Source organism: Saimiri boliviensis, chromosome 19, assembly GCF_048565385.1.
Source record: "Saimiri boliviensis isolate mSaiBol1 chromosome 19, mSaiBol1.pri, whole genome shotgun sequence".
Lineage (NCBI taxonomy): Eukaryota > Metazoa > Chordata > Mammalia > Primates > Cebidae > Saimiri > Saimiri boliviensis.
In genome coordinates this window covers 38509705-38528119 of record NC_133467.1, presented here as the reverse complement: position 1 = coordinate 38528119, position 18415 = coordinate 38509705, and the positions used below count along the sequence as shown (strand labels likewise).

General features: G+C 40.8%; 1 protein-coding gene across 5 annotated transcripts in view; it reads left to right on the top strand.

Moving 5' to 3' along the window:
- SNX27 (sorting nexin 27) overlaps nucleotides 1-18415 on the top strand; it is an 85714-nt gene that overhangs the window by 21650 nt on the left and 45649 nt on the right. For 3 of the 5 annotated variants that reach the window (XM_039460027.2, XM_039460028.2, XM_074389614.1), the window contains exon 2: nucleotides 9656-9887. The exons of the other annotated variants lie outside the window; for them this stretch is intronic. In XM_039460027.2, the coding sequence (XP_039315961.1) occupies nucleotides 9656-9887 (232 nt within the window). The remainder of the gene's footprint in view (nucleotides 1-9655; nucleotides 9888-18415) is intronic. 5 annotated transcript variants of the gene reach the window in all.

Below are 18415 nucleotides of genomic sequence, written 5' to 3'. Positions count from 1 at the left end.
TAGCGCGTGCCTGTAATCCCAGCTACTCAGGAGGCTGAGGCAGGAGAATTGCCTGAACCCAGGAGGCAGAGGTTGCGGTGAGCCGAGATCGCGCCATTGCACTCCAGCCTGGGTAACAAGAGCGAAACTCCCTCTCATAAAAAAAAAAAAAAAAAAAAAAAAGTGGTTTAAAAAACAACAGGCCGGGCATGGTGGTGGTGGCATGGGCCTGTAATCCCAGTTACTCAGGAGGCTGAGGCAGGAGAATCACATGTTCCCGGGAGGCGGAGGTTGCAGTGAGCCGAGATCATGCCACTGCACCCTAGCCTGGGTGACCAAGCGAGTATTCTGTCTCAAAAAACTTTTTTGTGTTTAGGATTATTTAATTTATTCTTATAAGAGATACTTGAGAGTGTTCTGCATGCCATTGTAAAATTCTTGCCCTTTCGAAGCTCATATTTTGGTCATTGCCTTAGGATAAATTCTCAGTAATACAATTATTAGTTAAAAGATTATGAGCATTTTCATATATTTAGATGCATATTGCCAGTGAAATTGCTTTCTAAAGGGATTTTACCTATTTAGAAAACCATTGTCTCATATTCTAGATGATAGAATTTGATCCTAAAAGTAATTAAGGTAGTAATTTTTTATTTTAAAAGTTGTTGACCAGATTTTACTATTTATTAGAAAATGCAAGCATTTTGGAACATTTTGGCCATTTACTTTCTCTTGTTGTGCTTTTATCATTTATCAATGAATTAGATGCTCTACGATGTGAGGTACAACATGTTATTATTTCTAAAACAGCATTCCAAATGTCTTTGATATTTGGTGGTCCAGAATGGGAATTTTGCTTAGATCTGTTCAAGCTTCACCTATTTTGGCTGCATTCATTGCTTACACATGTCTAAATCTCATATCTCAAGAGTTTAAAGGCAAAGTATGGTATGATTGCTTAGATAATTAGTAAGAATATTCTTCAATTTGTTTATCTAAGTAAGATAGCAAGGAGGCAGAGTTAAATGAAAAGGAGACAAACTGGACGAATCATCTGATTTAAATGCAAAAATTAGAAAGGACAGACTTTACATTTTGATAGAGTAGTTTCTTATCTTTACAGTGTAGTTTCTAGTACAGCTGTAATGAACACCTGAGCAGTGAACCAGTGAAAAGTCAAAGGAAATGTCTCTCTTCTCATATGCCAGGAGTCTGTTTTCCTTCAATTTCAGAGATCTCTAGATTTTCAAGATGTGTTGTGGAGAAGGTAGGGAGTTCATTTAAAAAGCTCTGTGTAATTGAGAAGATGATATAATAGTGTGTTAAAGTTTTAAACATAGTTCCAGTCACCCTAACTCAACAATTTTTGTGTTTTACATAATGTACCTTATGGGCAAAAATATAAACGATTTGTAATCTTCATTTTTGCATTTAACATAAGAACTTTCCCATGTTTGCATATAGTTTTCATAAATATTTTAAGAGGTTTATAGACCATATGTTTGATTTACTTCAGTGTCTTTAAAGGTTTTGCTAATGTTGGATATTATTTGGCTGAATAAATTATTTTTCAAATACTTGGTCAGAAAAAAATGCTTTGCAATCTTTTTTTTTTTTTTTTTTGAGACAGAGTGTCGCTCTTGTTACCCAGGCTGGAGTGCAATGGCACGATCTCGGCTCACCGCAACCTCCGCCTCCTGGGTTCAGGCAATTCTCCTGCCTCAGCTTCCTGAGTAGCTGGGACTACAGGCACGTGCCACTATGCCCAGCTAATTTTTTGTATTTTTAGTAGAGACGGGGTTTCACCACGTTGACCAGGATGGTCTCGATCTCTCGACCTCGTGATCCACCCGCCTCGGCCTCCCAAAGTGCTGGGATTACAGGCTTGAGCCACCGTGCCCGGCTTTGCAATCTTGAATGCTTAATTTTCATTTTTCATTGAGATGGGGTCTCTCTCTGTCATCCAGGCTAGAGTGTAATGGTGCAGTCTTGGCCCTCTGCCACCTCTGCCTCCAGGGTTCAAGCGATCCTCTGAGGTAGCTGGGACAACAGGCATGCACCACCAGGCTTGGCTAATTTTTAAAATATTTTTTGTAGAGACAGAGTCCCACTATATTGCCTAGGCTGTCTCGAACTCCTGGCGTCAAGTTATCCTCCCACTGCAGCCTCCCAGAGTGTTAGGATTAGAGGCAGGCCGTGGTGGCTCATGCCTATAATCTCAGCACTTTGGGAGGCCGAGGCGGGTGGATCATGAGGTCAGGAGTTCGAGACCAGCCTGGCCAAAATGTTGAAACCCCATCTATACTAAAAATACAAAAATTAGCTGGCTGCAGTGGCACGCGCCTGTAATCCCAGCTACTCAGGAGGCTGAGGCAGAAGAATCGCTTGAACCTGGGAGGTGGAGGTTGCAGTGAGCAGAGATCGGGCTATTGCGCTCCAGCCTGGGTGACAGAGTGAGACTCTGTCTCAAAAAAAAAAAAAAAAAAAAACCGAAAAAACAAAAAAAACCCCACAGTGTTAGGATTATAGGTGTGAGCCCCACTGTGCCTGGCCCTTAAAAATCTAACAGGTGAAATCTGTGCCTCCTAAGAAATAGAATCTGAATTTTATTTGTAATGGACTATAATGGTATTTTTGCAGTGTTTGGTGAATTTAACTCTTGTTCCTTACATTATGGCTTTGATAAACTTGAGATGCTGCTGCTATCTGACTTAATGTTATAATTTGTTGCTGAGGTTTCTTTTGTTTATTTGAGATGGAGTTGTGCTCTCGTTGCCCAGGCTGGAGTGCGGTGGTGCCATCTCAGCTCCCTGCGATCTCTGCCTTCTGGTTTCAAGTGATTCTCCTGCCTCAGCCTCCAGAGTAGCTGGGATTACAGGCATCTACCACCACGCCTGGCTAATGTTTGTATTTTTAGTAGAGAGAGGATTTCACCATGTTGTCCAGGGTGGTCTCGAATTCCTGACCTCATGATCCGCCCGCCTTGTCCTCCCAAAGTGCTGGAATTACAGCCGTGAGCCACTGCACCTGGCTACGTTGCTGAGGTTTTTAACTATACTAGGCTTGAAATATGTGTTCTGTTATTTATTGGAGATTAGGACAAAGAAGCCAAAGCAGAAGTAGGGGCAAACTAGCTGTGGCTTAATTTTCTTTTCATTACTTTCATGAAATAACCTTGTAAGACGTGGAAATATCCAAAGTTTAGCTTATTTTCCACAAAGATATGGGAGTCGAAGGAAAAAGCATGTATTTTATTTAAGCAGTTTTATGCTGCAGATATGTACAGATTTCATCTACTAGATCTTTAATAATAAAATTATTCATAATAGCAAAACAATTCAAAGCAATCTAAAAGTAGAATAGGGGTTATGCTGTTCACTCAGATGGTAGATTCCTATTTCACACTTACAGATGTGGATATTATATAATAATTTTTATTTTTATATCAACTTTACTGAGGTTTAATTTACATGCAGTCAAATGCACACATATGAAGTGTAGAGTTTGAGTTTTGGCAAAAGTATACATCTATTTAACCACTATCCCAGTCAATATATAGACAGTTCCATCACTTTTTTTTTTTTTCCCTCAGACAGTCTCTTTGTCAACCAGGCTGGAGTGCAGTGGTGAGATCTTGGTTCCCTGCAGCCTTGACTTCCAGGTACAAGCAGTCTTCCTGCCTCAGCCTCCAAGTAGCCAGGACCACAGGCTTGCACCAGGACACCCAGCTAATTTTTTGTATTTTTTGTAGAGACAGGGTTTTACCATGTTGTTCAGGCTGGTCTTGAACTCCTGAGCTCGAGCGATCCCGCCCTCCCCCCGCCCCCGCCTCTGCCTCCCAAAGTGTTGGGATTACAGGCGTGAGACTTAACAGTCTTTATGCCACTATCCTTTCTCCTCCAGACAACCACTGATTTGATTTCCACCACTAAAGAATGGTTTTGCCTATTCTAGAACTTCCAATAAATGGAATCAAATCAGATTCTTTTCTGTCTCACTTCCCCAGCCCCCAGTGTATTTTTGAGATTTACCTATGTTGTTGTGGATATGAGTCGTTTTTCCTTTTATTGCTTCTTCCTTTTATTGGTGTGACACTCCAATAAAAGTGGAATATGCCGCAACTTGTTTATCCATTTACTTTTTGATAGACATTGGGTTTTTTCAGTTTCTTACTATTTTGAATAAAGCTACAGAGAACATTCAACTACAGTTGTGTGTGTGGATGTGTTTTTACCTCTCTTGGATTATACCTAGGAGTGGAATTGCTGGGTCTTGTGGTAAATGTATGTTTAGCATTATGAGGAACTACTAGATTGTTTTTGTTTTATGCACTTATTAGCTATATATAAGAATTGAACTTGTTCCACATAGTTGACAAAACTTGATATTGCCACTCTATTTTAGCCATTCTTGTAGATGTGTAGCCATTGTGTAGACATGTAGCCAGCTACAAAATCGAAATGTACGGCTTAGCACTTGCAGTTATAGGAGTTTATTATCTATTTTTAATGGGCTGCCTCTGAGAGACTAATTACCTTTTTATTAGTTTCTTGCATGGCACAGAGGGTCAAAATAGTATTTTGCTTACTATATAGAATGGCTTTTTGCTGTAGTACATATAGTGATTGGCTTTGTCATATTTCCATCCATACCTAGTTTTCATTGTATACAGCTTCCTTCACAAGTGGTATACAAATCCTGACGAGAGCTTTTTCTCCTGCTTCTGGGAATGTTTATATTAGCTTTTCAATTTCCTTAGCTGGCTAACTTTGGTTGAATAGAAGTCTTATTTGAAGCCACTTCCATTAGCTAGCTTAAGGCCTCTCTCTATTGGGGCTAAATGTTGGTCTTATGTAAAAGTAAGGATTTTATTTAAATTATGAAGTGTGTCTTTATAATGCCAAAGACATAAAATAAAGTAGATACCATCTGCCTAAGAAAACAAAATTTTGATCTTATTTGTGGGTTGTTGGAATTTTTGACCCCCTTTATTTTTTCCTTCATTTTATTATGAAAAGTTTCAAACATACAGAAAAATTGAAAGAATCATACAATGAATACCTGTATATCTATCACCTAGATTCTGTAATTAACGTTTTGCTGTATTTGCTTAATCACATATGTGTTAGTTATTTTGGATGATGTATTTAGGCTACTGCCTTTTTTTTATAAAAGTGGTGTAAATTGGTAGATCCTACCAGGCAGTCAGTATCACTTTTGTGTGTTAAGAGAATTAAGTGCTTCACTGACCCAGTGGTCTTGTGAAGGTGGCTATTTGTGAACCCCATTATCATTGGTTGAGAGCTTAATCATTTATTTTCAAATGAATTCTAACTAAATTACGTTACAAAGATAGAAGAAAGGCAAAGGAAATTGGTGGCAGAAAAGGTTTATATCATCAGGGAGGTGTGAAAATGCTACCAACCTGTTTACCCAGTTGATACAAATACTATAACACAATAGCTACCGTTTGAGTGGTTACCATGTTCTAGAGCTTCATTTCATTCTAACTTTGACAACAACTCCATTGGCAAACCGTATTATTAGCCCCATTTTATGGATTAGGAAATTGAGATTTAGTGAGATTGAGTAATTTACCTAAGGGCTTATTCATTAAACAGAAAAGTGGTACTCAAACCCAAGTCTGTTTGACTCCCAAACTCATACTTTGAGCCTGAAGTCTGTACTGCTGAAAGTTTCTCCTTGTTGGAGAATTTATAATTTGCGTTAAATTATGTCTTCAAAATTGTACAAAGTATGGGGCTACACCGAATTTGAGTCTGGTATAGTAGCCTTCTTGTAAAAAGAGTATATCATATAAACATTTTAATGCCTGTGAAGACCTCTTAATTCTTTTTTTTTTTTTTTTTTTTTTTGTGATGGAGTTTCGCTCTTGTTACCCAGGCTGCAGTGCAATGGCGCTATCTTGGCTCACCGCAACCTCTGCCTCCTGGGTTCAGGCAATTCTCCTGCCTCAGCCTCCTGAGTAGCTGGGATTACAGGCACGTGCCACCATGCCCAGCTAATGTTTTGTATTTTTAGTAGAGACGGGGTTTCACCATGTTGACCAGGATGGTCTTGATCTCTTGACCTCGTGATCCACCCGCCTCGGCCTCCCGAAGTGCTGGGATTGCAGGCTTGAGCCACTGCGCCCGGCCAGGACCTCTTAATTCTTGAGGAGGGAGGGCCCTTTTTCAAATCACACATCCTGGGATTTTTACTGACCTTATTTCATTCTCTGAAGAATGAAGGAATTTTCCACTTTGTAGTAAGTCTTGGAATGTATAGCATTCCTTCTATAGCTGAACCAGATAAAATATTAGTAAATCTGTTTAGAATATGTCAGTGGAAGTTTTTGCCTCTCTTTTTTTAGAAGAGGTTTTTGGAATTATAGTCAGTTTGAAACTTGGTCTTACTAATAAAGAAGAGAAACGTAGGTGAGCTCCCTTGCACCCTAGTTGCTCTTGGTATAAGTCTCACTTAAGTTTCTCTGATGATTTTCAGGGTTTATTTTTGTGAGTGACCCAAGGAACAATGTATTTTGATTTGAAAACTGAATGAGTGGAGGTGTGTATTGAAAGCAATAGTTCTCAATCTTTTTGGAGTTTATATACTCCTTTTTGAAGCTGATGAAAGCTAGGGAAACTCCCCAGAAAAAAAATGCATAATATGCACACAAATACAATTTTACATACAAATTTTGTAGATCCAGTGGCTCCCAAGTCTACCAACAGAGTACCCTAGATAAAAAAAAAAAAAAAAATTCTTTAAAGGGAAAAAAAGTTAGGGAACTGAAAAGTAAGATTTGAGCATCAGTTTTTATTTTTCACAAATGTGCCTTTCACAAAATTGATAGTATTAACAGAAATTTTGTTTTAGTATTTAAGATTTTATTTTATTTTAAGACAGGATCTCACTCTGTCACCCAGGCTGGAGTGCGGTGGCACAGTCATAGCGCACTGCGGCCTTAAACTCCCATGCTCAGGTGATCTTCCCACCTCAGCCTCATGAGTAGCAGGGACTACAGTCACGTGCCACCAGGCCTGACTAATATTTTGGTATATTTTGTATAGAGATGGGGTTTCACCGTGTTGCCCAGGCTGGTGTCTAACTCCTGAACTAAAGCAACTACACCTGGGATTACAGGTGTGAGCCACACTGTACCGTACCCAGCCTGTGTTCAAGATGTTAATATTTTGTCGAGTCTTTAAGGTGTCAGCTTTTGTCAATGTGTTAAAAAAAGCTCAGTGGCTTAAGCCTGTAATCCCAGCACTTTGGGAGGCCGAGGCAGGTGGATCATGAAGTCAAGAGATCGAGACCATCCTGGTCAACATGGTAAAACCCCGTCTCTACTAAAAATACAAAACATTAGCTGGGCATGGTGGCGCGTGCCTGTAATCCCAGCTACTCAGGAGGCTGAGGCAGGAGAATTGCCTGAACCCAGGAGGTGGAGGTTGCAGTGAGCCGAGATCGCGCCATTGCACTCCAGCCTAGGTAACAAGAGCGAAACTCCGTCTCAAAAAAAAAAAAAGGATATTCATGAGTTAGCTAAGGTTCCTAGGGATAGATGAAATTATTTGATGATTTCTAAACTTGGTTTTTCATTTTTTTCTTCTACCATCAAATCATTTTCTCAAAACTAGTGAGGCCAAATAATTAGATAAAATCTTTTGCCAATTCCTAACTTAAGACTTCCATTTCTTCTTTAACCAATATCTATATACATAGTACCTCTTTACTTCTTTTTTTTTTTTTTTTTGAGACGGAGTTTCGCTCTTGTTGCCCAGGCTGGAGTGCAATGGCACGATCTCGGCTCACCGCAACCTCTGCCTCCTGGGTTCAAGCAATTCTCCTGCCTCAGCCTCCTGAGTAGCTGGGATTACAGGCACGCGCCACCATGCCCAGCTAATGTTTTGTATTTTTAGTAGAGACGGGGTTTCACCATGTTGACCAGGATGGTCTCGATCTCTTGACCTTGTGATCCACCCGCCTTGGCCTCCCAAAGTGCTGGGATTATAGGCGTGAGCCACCACGCCCGGCCTACCTCTTTACTTCTTAAACCTTCTGATATAAATGTTTAGAAATTGTCCTACATGTTTTATTACATTAATCTCCACAGCATCTCTGTTAGGAACTTAGTATTGTCTGCATTTACAGATGTGGAAAGCAAGGCTAAGAAAGGTTAAAACTCAGTCAAGACCAATTCTGATACTAATAGGCAGGATCAGGATTTGAACTCATGTTACTAGCTCCAAAACCTATTTTCTTTCCATTTTACCATCCTGCTATATGATCAGTGTTGATCATGTTTTTTGATCACAAGTCTGACTGATCTGAATAAAAAGCCCAAGTTTCCATCAGTGATAAGGGCCTACTGAATTTTTTGTGTATAAGTTAGACTTTCAGGATGTGAAATGTCAGAAGTGCTGAATTTACTGGCTAGATTGTTAAACTCTAAATTAAATCCCAGGAGGCTAGCTGGGGGGGATCTCCTGCCTGTTCTGTTTATATAAATGGATGTTTCAGATACCAGACTCTGACAGAGACAATTTCAGTGACTGCAAAGTTTATGGAAGGCTTGTTATTAAACTTAGCATCATTTTCAGGAAGGAAAACCCCTAATGGTTTAGAACAGGACTGAAAAAGAATTTAACTCTAAAGGGTAGATAAGCTTTAAATGTTAGATTGATTAGAGGTCAGGTGTGTATTTCCTACCTCTCTTGGGGTAGCCGTAGGAGGGAGCCTCCAGGCCAGCTGCCCCGTGGTTTTTGCTGAGATAGCAGCCTGGATTGGCATTCTCGGAAGGTAGTTTGGTTTGCTGAGTGAGTTTTGTGAGACTCAGCATCTTTCTTGACAAAATACTTCTTCTAAACTTTGTACTTTGTTTGCCTTGTTTCAGCCTTGTGTACACAGTAAAACAGGAAGGAAAATTAGTAGGTTGACCGACTCTAACCTGAGGTGTATATTTTTTAGTTTGGACCGATTACACAGGGCTTTAAATGAGGTAGCATAGAGCAGGAAAAAAGTTGATAGAATCCTGAGAGGTTAATTGAAGGGGAAACTAGTGTGTGAAGAGTAATACCATTTAGCTCCCAAGGTAATGAAACTTGGCATAGAGGAAAATTAAGTTGACTGATTTGAGATACGGAGAGAGAAATTGGATGTAAATGTAAAGGAATTATTTTCAGTCTTAACTTCTGTTGAGTCTCTATTTACAAATTAAGGGAGTGTCTTTTGTGAAGGTTCTTTTAACAGAATTCCTGTGAGGTTTAAAAAGGACAAAGTACAATTCAAGTGGCAGGGCTGTCAAACGCCATTTGAATGAATTGTGTCCATGCTTAGTTAGGGTGAGGAAATTGGACTGTTTAACTTAAAAAGCTTTGTTTCTTCCTCAGCTTCACCCCCTTTCCATGTGCTTCCTGAAGCTATGTGTGGGATATTAGTAGAGAGGAGGGGGAGGTCTTTTCACCTCTTTCCATTTTTTCCCCGTCATAAGTTCACAAAGTTTTTCATGTTAGAAACTGTAAAAACATAAACAGCTTTTCCGGAACCAAATTAATCCTTTGATTTCATGGTTCATACTGTGTGACACTGGAGTGGGGGCAGGAGGGTGGAGATACAAGGTGTTTGGACCCTTCTGGTTTATGGGATTGTCTTTTTCCCTTTTTCCCCTTAGGAACCACGTGAATGTTGAGGGGGCGACACACAAGCAGGTGGTGGACCTGATCCGAGCAGGCGAGAAGGAATTGATCTTGACAGTGTTATCTGTACCTCCTCATGAGGCAGATAACCTAGATCCCAGTGACGACTCGTTGGGACAATCATTTTATGATTACACAGAAAAGCAAGCAGTGCCCATATCGGTCCCCAGATACAAACATGTGGAGCAGAATGGTGAGAAGTTTGTGGTGAGTGTCAGCCCAACTCCATCCTCAAACAGCTAGCTTTTGTTTCCTCTAGTCTTATAATGATGCAAATATTATAGTGGTAGATAAAAGACTGCGACCTGGGTCCGTTTGTCCGCCAGGAGGATGAGTTCACACGTAAATAAAAGACACTGACCCTGACTTACGGCAGGGGGTGAACTACAGTAATGGAGAAGAGGCTTATTCAGCTTAAGTAGAATTCCATTTTATTTTCAGTTAGTTTCAAGTTTGCATTCTGGTTTGTTGTCAGTGTGCGAGTTTTTGTTTGTTTAGTTTCTTTTTTTTTCTTTCTTTTGTTGGTTGCTGTTTCTCTTTGCTAATAGTAGTCTCTTATTTACTATCGATTCTATGGAGCTACAGGGCAAGATTAATTTAAAAAGATAGCTCCTCAGAGATATTTGGGTAATAGAGAGGTTTGCCCATTTCAGAACTTGGATGTCTCTACTCTTCTTTCCACATCATGTTCTTTTCATTTTCTTTGGAGGTATCTGTGTGAATGATTAACTGTGGTTTTTCCCATGAGTTTCCTGAATGCAATTCCCATGAGCTGTTTCACACATTTCCAGTCTGTTGCTGTTGTGGTTATGCAGGAAAGCCCATCCTGAATTTTTAGTGATGTGTGCTAGACTCTTTCCTGAATGCCTTTGTTCTTCAAAGCCTAATTGCCGTGGATAGCTCAGTCTACTTAATTTTTCTCTTGGTTGCAATACGCTTTATTTGCCTTTAATTATTTGTGGAGTATTGCTGTAATGAGAAATGTTCATTATTCTTAGCAGAAAATGCAGCGGGTTCTGTTAGATGCTGGCAAACAGACTACAGGTGTTTAAAGCTGAACAGTTGACTAAAGTACGTCTCTAAAACTGAGATTTATCCTCTGCATAGGAACAAGCTGTGGTAGTCATTTACATTTACGGTAAATTCTTTTTTAGTGAAGAGATAAGAAAGGCAAGGAAGCTAGAAAGTTGCAGAGGATCAAATAATGCTTGCTTGCATCTGTAATTTAGCTGTAGATGATAGCATATAGGTTTTATTTCAGCATGGACTTCTGTAACAGAATTTAGAGTTTATGTTTCAAAAGTGCTAACTTTGAGTCATAAGCATGTAAGAAGTTGAAATCAAGGTCATGTCCTCAAAGTAGAGCAGATCGGATGTTGAGGCCTTTTGGGAATTACCTAAAAACTTGGGAACTTGAGAAAAGGAATGATACTATTTACTAATTGTACCTTTATTTATTTTTATTTTTATTTTTTTGAGATGAAGTCTTGCTCTGTCCCCCACATTGGAGTGCAGTGGTATGATCTTGGCTCACCGCAACCTCCACCTCCTGGGTTCAAACAGTTCTCCTGCCTCAGCCTCCCAAGTAGCTGGGATTACAGGCACGTGCCACCACACACGGCTAAGTTGTGTATTTTTAGTAGAGATGGGATTTCACCAAGTTGGCCAGGCTAGTCTCGAACTCCTGACCTCAGGTGATCTGCCCACCTCAGTCTCCCAAAGTTCTGGGATTACAGACGTGAGCCACCGCACTCAGCCCGCTAATTGTACTTTTAAAATCAACTTTATTGAACATAGTTTACTTGTATTAACATTCACCCATGTTAAGTGTCCACTTTTACAAGTTTGACAAGTGTACATAGTCTTGTAACCACCACCACCACAATGAAGATTTAAAACATTTTCATACCCCCAAAAGTTCCCTCATTCCCTTTGCAGTCAGTCCTCACCCCTTACCACTGCCGTTGTCAACCACGGATCAGCTTACTGTCACCATGTTTTACCTTTTCCAGAATGTCAAATAAATGGAATCATATTGTATGTACTCTCTTGTATCTGGCTTTGTTCAGTTAGTGTAGTCCTTAAGATGGGTATACATTGTTATTTATAGCAAATATTTGATTTGTCCCCCTTTTTTTTTTGTTGAGACAGAGTCTCATTCTATTGTTTAGGCTCGAGCGCAGTGGCATGATCTTGGCTCACTGCAACCTCCGCCTCCCGGGTTCAGGTGATGCTCCTGGCTCAGCCTCCTGAGTAGCCAGGACAATAGGTGTGCACTGCCATGCCCAGCTAATTTTTTTTATATTTGGTAGAGCCGGGGTTTCACCATGTTTGCCAGGATGATCTCAATCTCCTGACCTCGTGATCCGCCAGCCTTGGCCTTCCAAAGTGCTGAGATTACAGGTGTGACCCACCGCACCCAGCCCTAGTTGTCTCTTTTTAGTAGCTGAGTGGTAGTCCATTATATAGATTTACTACAGTTTGTTCATCCCTTCATTGTTGATGCACATGTGGGTTGCTTCCAGTTTTGGACTAGTATGACTAAAGCTGCTGTGAAATAATATTAATATACAGGTCTTTATATAGATACATGTTTTAACTGCTCTTGAGCACATACCAAGAAATGGAATTGCAGGGTTTTATAGTAAGTGTAAGTTTAACTGGCTGGGCGAGGTGACTCACGCCGATAATCCCAGCGCTTTGGGAGGCCAAGGCGGGCGGATCACGAGGTCAAGAGATCGAGACCATCCTGGCCAACATAGTGAAACCCTGTCTCTACTAAAAATACAAAAATTAGCTGGGTGTGGTGATGCGTGCCTGTAGTCCCAGCTACTTGGGAGGCTGAGGCAGGAGAATTGCTTGAACCCGGGAGGTGGAGGTTGCAGTGAGCCGAGGTCATGCCACTGCACTCCAGCCTGGTGATGGAGTGAGACTCTGCCTCAAAAAAAAAAGGTGTAAGTTTAACCTTAAAAAACTGCCAAACTGTTTTCCAAAGTGTCTATACCAGTTTTACACTCTCACATGCAGGAGAGAGTTCCAGTGGCTCCATAACCTCTTGATATTTTCAGTCTTTTTAATTCTAGCCATTCTCATGGACATAATGGTATCTTACCATGGTTTTAATTTGCATTTACCTAATGACTCATGATGATGAGCGGATTTTTGTGTGTTTAATGGTGTCTTCATTGATTAAGTAGTAGCTGTTTAATTCTTTTGCCCATTTAAAAAATTGGGTTGTTTGTCTTATTATTTTGTTGTAGGGATGGATTCTTTATATATTTGGGCTCTATAAGTCCTTTACCATACGCGTGCGCGCGCGTGTGTGTGTGTGTGTGTGTGTGTGTGTGTGTGTGTGTGTATGTGTGCATGTGTATGAATGAATGATATGTTTTCCAGTAGCTTGAAAAAGGACTTAGATAAACGGGGCACAGTGGCTCTTGCCTGTAATCCCAGCACTTTGGGAGGTCAAGGTGGACAGATCACCTGAGGTCAGGAGTTCAAGACCAGCCTGGCCAACATGGTGAAACCCCATCTCTACTAAAATACAAAAATTAGTCAGGTGTGGTGGCAGGAGCCTGTGGTCCCAGCTACTTGGGAGGCTGAGGCAGGAGAATCACTTGAACTTCAGGAGGTGGAGGTTGCAGTCAACTGAGATGATACCATGGACTCCAGCGTGGGCAACAAGGGTGAAACTCTGTCTCAAAAACAAACAAAAAAAGGACTTAGACAGATGTTTTGTAAATGTTTCTTTCAGTTTGTGACTTGCCTTTTCATTTTTTAAAAAAGTACCTTTCAAACAACAGAAGTTTTAAATTTTGATAAAGTCTAGTTTATCAGTTTGTAAATTTATGGATAATGCCTTTTTGTGTCTAAGAAATCTACCTAACCCAAAGACACCAGTCTTTTATGTTTTCTTACAGAAGTTTTATAGTTTTAACTATCTTTTTTTTGTAAGAACTTGATTTTTTTTTTTTTTTTTTTTTTTTTTTTTTTTGAGACGGAGTTTCGCTCTTGTTACCCAGGCTGGAGTGCAATGGCGCGATCTCGACTCACCGCAACTTCCGCCTCCTGGGTTCAGGCAATTCTCCTGTCTCAGCCTCCTGAGTAGCTGGGATTACAGGCATGTGCCACCGTGCCCAGCTAATTTTTTGTATTTTTAGTAGAGACGGGGTTTCACCATGTTGACCAGGATGGTCTCGATCTCTTGACCTCGTGATCCACCCGCCTCGGCCTCCCAAAGTGCTGGGATTACAGGCTTGAGCCACCGCGCCCGGCCCAAGAACTTGATTTTTAATTTTAATTTTATTTTATTTTTGAGATGGAATCTTGCCCTTTCGCCCAGGCTGGAGTGCAGTGGCGCTATCTTGGCTCACTGTAGGGTTTAAGTGATTCTCCTGCTTCACCCTCCTGAGTGGGACTACAGGCGCATGCCACTGTGCCCAGCTAGTTTTTGTATTTTTAGTAGAGATGGAGTTTCACCACATTGGCCAGGCTGGTCTCAAACTCCTGACCTCATGATCCACCTGCCTCAGTCTCCGCAAGTGCCGGGATTACAGGGGGTGAGCCACTATGCCTGGCCAATTTATAGTATGTTCATAGAATGGAACCTGGGAGGCAGAGGTTGCAGTGAGTTGAGATCACACCACTGCACTCCAGCCTGGGCAACAGAGTGAGACTTCGTCTCAAAAAAAAAAAAAAAAAAAAAAAAAAGAATAAATAAGTTAATAAAAGTACAATTAGAAGTTTCATTCCTTTTCTCAAGTTCCTGAAGTTTTAGGTAATTCCCAAAAGTGTTCAACATCCAGTCTGTTCTGCTTTTAGGATGTGACCTTGATTTCAACTTCTTACATGCCTTATGACTCAAAGTTAGCACTTTGGAAATATAAAACAAATTTATGACATTTTCATCACCTCAAAAAGAACCTCATTCCCTGTAGCCATCATTCCCCAAACCTCCCATCCCCTCCAATTCTAGGCAAGCGCTAATCTATCCTCTGTCTTATAGATTTGCGTATTCTGGACATTTCATAGAAATGAAATCATGGGGTTTTTTTTTTTTTTGTGACGGGCTTCTTGGCATAATGTTTTTGAGGCTTATCTAAGTGTGGCATGCATCAGTACTTCATTTTCACATTCCATTATATAGATATAACACTTTTATTTATCCATTCTTCAGTCGATGGACATTTGAGTTCTTTCCACTTTTGACTATTATGAATAATGCTATTATGGGTATTTGCGTTACACGTTTCTGTCTAGATGTATGTTTTCATTTATCCTGGATACATACCTAGGAATACAACTGTTGGATTATATGGTCACTCTTTAGGTTTAACCTTTTGAGGAACTGCCAAACTGTTTTCCATAGTGACTGTACCATAGTTTTTACTCCTATGTTTAGGTCTGTGATCCACTTTCAGGGATTTTGTTGTTGTGTTTTTTTTTTTTTTATATTGTGATATATAAAGGTCAAGTTTTTTTCCCCCCAGTGTCAGCCAGGCTGGAGTGCAGTGGCGAGATCTTGGCTCACTGTAGCCTCCGCCTCCTGGGTTCAAGTGATTCCCAGCCCCCTGAGTAGCTGGGATTACAGGCATGCACCACCACACCCGGCTAATTTTTGTATTTTTAATAGAGACGAGGTTTTGCCATCTTGGCCAGGCTGGTCTCGAACTCCTGACCTCAAGTGATCCACCCGCCTCAGCCTCCCAAAGTGCTGGGATTACAGGAGTGAGCCACTGTGCCTGACCAGGTCAAGGTTTTGTTTTTGATTTTGTTTTTATATGGATATCCAGTGTCAGCAACCTGTGTTGAAAAGAAAATTATTTCCCCATTGAAATATCTTGACATCATTGTGGATAATCAATTGACTGTGTGGTTCTGTTTCTGAACTCTTTATTCCGTTTTATTGATCTGTTCATTATGTTCATCATTTCTGAACGTTTGTGTCATTTTGAGATTGGCTTCTATTAAATGTTTTTTCCCTTGAGAATGAGTTACATCCTCCTGGTTCTTTGTCTGTTGAGTCATTTTGGATTATATCTTGGGATATTATGAATGTTACATTGTGTGGACTCTGGGTTCTGTAATATTCTCTGAGAAGTATTGATGTTTTTGTTTTAGCTGGCAGTAAGCTGTAAGCTGTGTCTCCTTCTGTGGGTAATACTTCAAATCTGTTTAATTCTTTCAGTCTTTGCTGTGCTACTTTGAATCTGTATACATTCAGGAAGGGATTAGTCTGAGATACATGTGGTGTTCATTCGTAGAATTAAGGAATCACCTTCTCTGGATTGCTCTAGTCTTGAATTCTCCATTCACTCTGGTAGCAACCATGCCTACCTAGAGTCTTTTCCCTATATGTCTGAGCCAGAAAGATGTCAGGTTCTGAGTTTTAGTTACTTAAATTGTGCTATTTTTTAACTAATGCTCATAAGCAGACCAAAACCCTCTAAATGCAGGAATGTCCCTGGTCCTGTACCGATCATTGCTCTACGTTTTGAGATCCCCCCACAGTCGGCCTGCTTTTAATATGTAATTCAGACTCCTCAGATAATTGTTTTTGCATTTTTTGTAGTGTTTTAGTGGAAGGGCTGGTCTACAGGAAGTGTATGTACTACTTGAAATGGAGTTCCATCTGGTTTTTCTTTATGTATAATATTATGTCTTGATGAACTGATTCCTTTAAGATTATTTATCTCTTTATATATTATAAATCTCTATCTATATCTCTTTTTATCCCTGGTAATATTCTCTTTTCTGAAGACTTTCTCTCATATTAACATATAGCCACTAATAGCCATATCACCTTTCTTTTGGTTATTGTTTTTGTTGCTATCTTTTCCATTTAGCCTATTTATAACTTATGATTAAACTGGGTTTCTTTTCTTTTTTTCTTCTGAGAAGGAGTTTCACTCTTGTTGCCCAAGCTAGAGTGCAATGGCTCGATCTCAGCTTACCACAACCTCCACCTCCTGGGTTCAAGCGATTCTCCTGCCTCAGCCTCCCAAGTAGCTGGAATTACAGGCATGCGCCACCATGCCCGGCTAATTTTTTTTTTTTTTTTTTTTTGAGACGGAGTTTCGCTCTTGTTACCCAGGCTGGAGTGCAATGGCGTGATCTCGGCTCACCGCAACCTCCGTCTCCTGGGTTCAAGCAATTCTCCTGCCTCAGCCTCCTGAGTAGCTGGGACTACAGGCACGCGCCACCATACCCAGCTAATTTTTTGTATTTTTAGTAGAGACGGGGTTTCACCATGTTGACTGGGATGGTCTCGATCTCTTGACCTTGTGAGCCACCGCGCCCGGCCCGGCTAATTTTTTAGTAGAGACGGGATTTCTCCACGTTTGTCAGGATGGTCTTGAACTCCTGACCTCAGGTGATCTGCCCGCCTTGGCCTCCCAAAGTGCTGAGATTACAGGTGTGAGCCACCATACCTGGCCCATATTTACCTTTTCTTATGCACTTTATTCCTTTGTGTAAATCCAGTTTCTGTCTGGCATTAGATTCCCTCTGCTTGAAGAACTTGCATTAATATTTCTTGCATTAATAGTGCAGGTCTGTTGGCAGTGAATTCTCTTAGCTTTTGTTGATGTGATAAAGGCTTAATTTCACCTTTATGTTCGGAAGATTTTTTCAGGGCATAGAATGCTGAGTTGATAGTTTTTTTCTTTTAGTACTTAAAAAAAATCACTCTATTGTAATTCCAGCACTTTGGGAGGCTGAGGGAGCAAGATTGTTTGAGGCCAGGAGCTTGAGACAACCCTGGATGACATAGTGAGACTGTCTCTACAGAAAATAAAAAATTAGCTGGGTGTTGTGGCACAATGCCTGTAGTCCCAGCTACTTGGGAGGCTGAGGCAGGAGGATCACTTGAACCTAGAAGGTTGAGGCCGCAGTGAGCTGTGGTCACACCATTGTACTCCAGCCTGGGAGACAGAGTGAGACTGACTCAATTAAAAAAAAAAAAATCGTCCGGGCGCGGTGGCTCAAGCCTGTAATCCCAGCACTTTGGGAGGCCGAGGCGGGTGGATCACGAGGTCAAGAGATCAAGACCATCCCGGTCAACATAGTGAAACCCCTTCTCTACTAAAAATACAAAAAATTAGCTGGGCATGGTGGCACGTGCCTGTAATCCCAGCTACTCAGGAGGCTGAGACAGGAGAATTGCCTGAACCGAGGAGGTGGAGGTTGCGGTGAGCCGAGATCGCGCCATTGCACTCCAGCCTGGGTAACAAGAGTGAAACTCTGTCTCAAAAAAAAAAAGAAAAAAAAAAAATCTCTCCAGTCTTCTGGTTTTCATAGTTTCTGTGAGATGCCTGCTTGTTTTAGTTTTTGGTCTTTTCTGTGGAAAGTTTTAACCTCTCTGGCTACCTTCAAAGTTTTCTCTCTCTCTCTCTCTTTTTTTTTTTTTTTTGAGACAGAGTTTTGCTCTTTTTGTGCAGGCTGGAGTGAGTGCAATGGTGTGAGCCCAGCTCACTGCAACCTCCACCTCCCGGGTTCAAGTGATTCTCCTGCCTCAGCCTCCCTAGTAGCTAGGATTACAGGCACCTGCTACCATGCCCAGCTAATTTTTTGTATTTTTAGTAGAGGGGTTTCACAGTATTGGCCAGGCTGCTCTCGAATTCCTGACTTCAGGTGATCTACCTGCCTCAGCCTCCCAAAGTATTGGGATTACAGGTGTGAACCACTGTACCCAGCTCTTTTTTCTCTCTCTTAAAAAAACAGAGACAGGGTCTCAC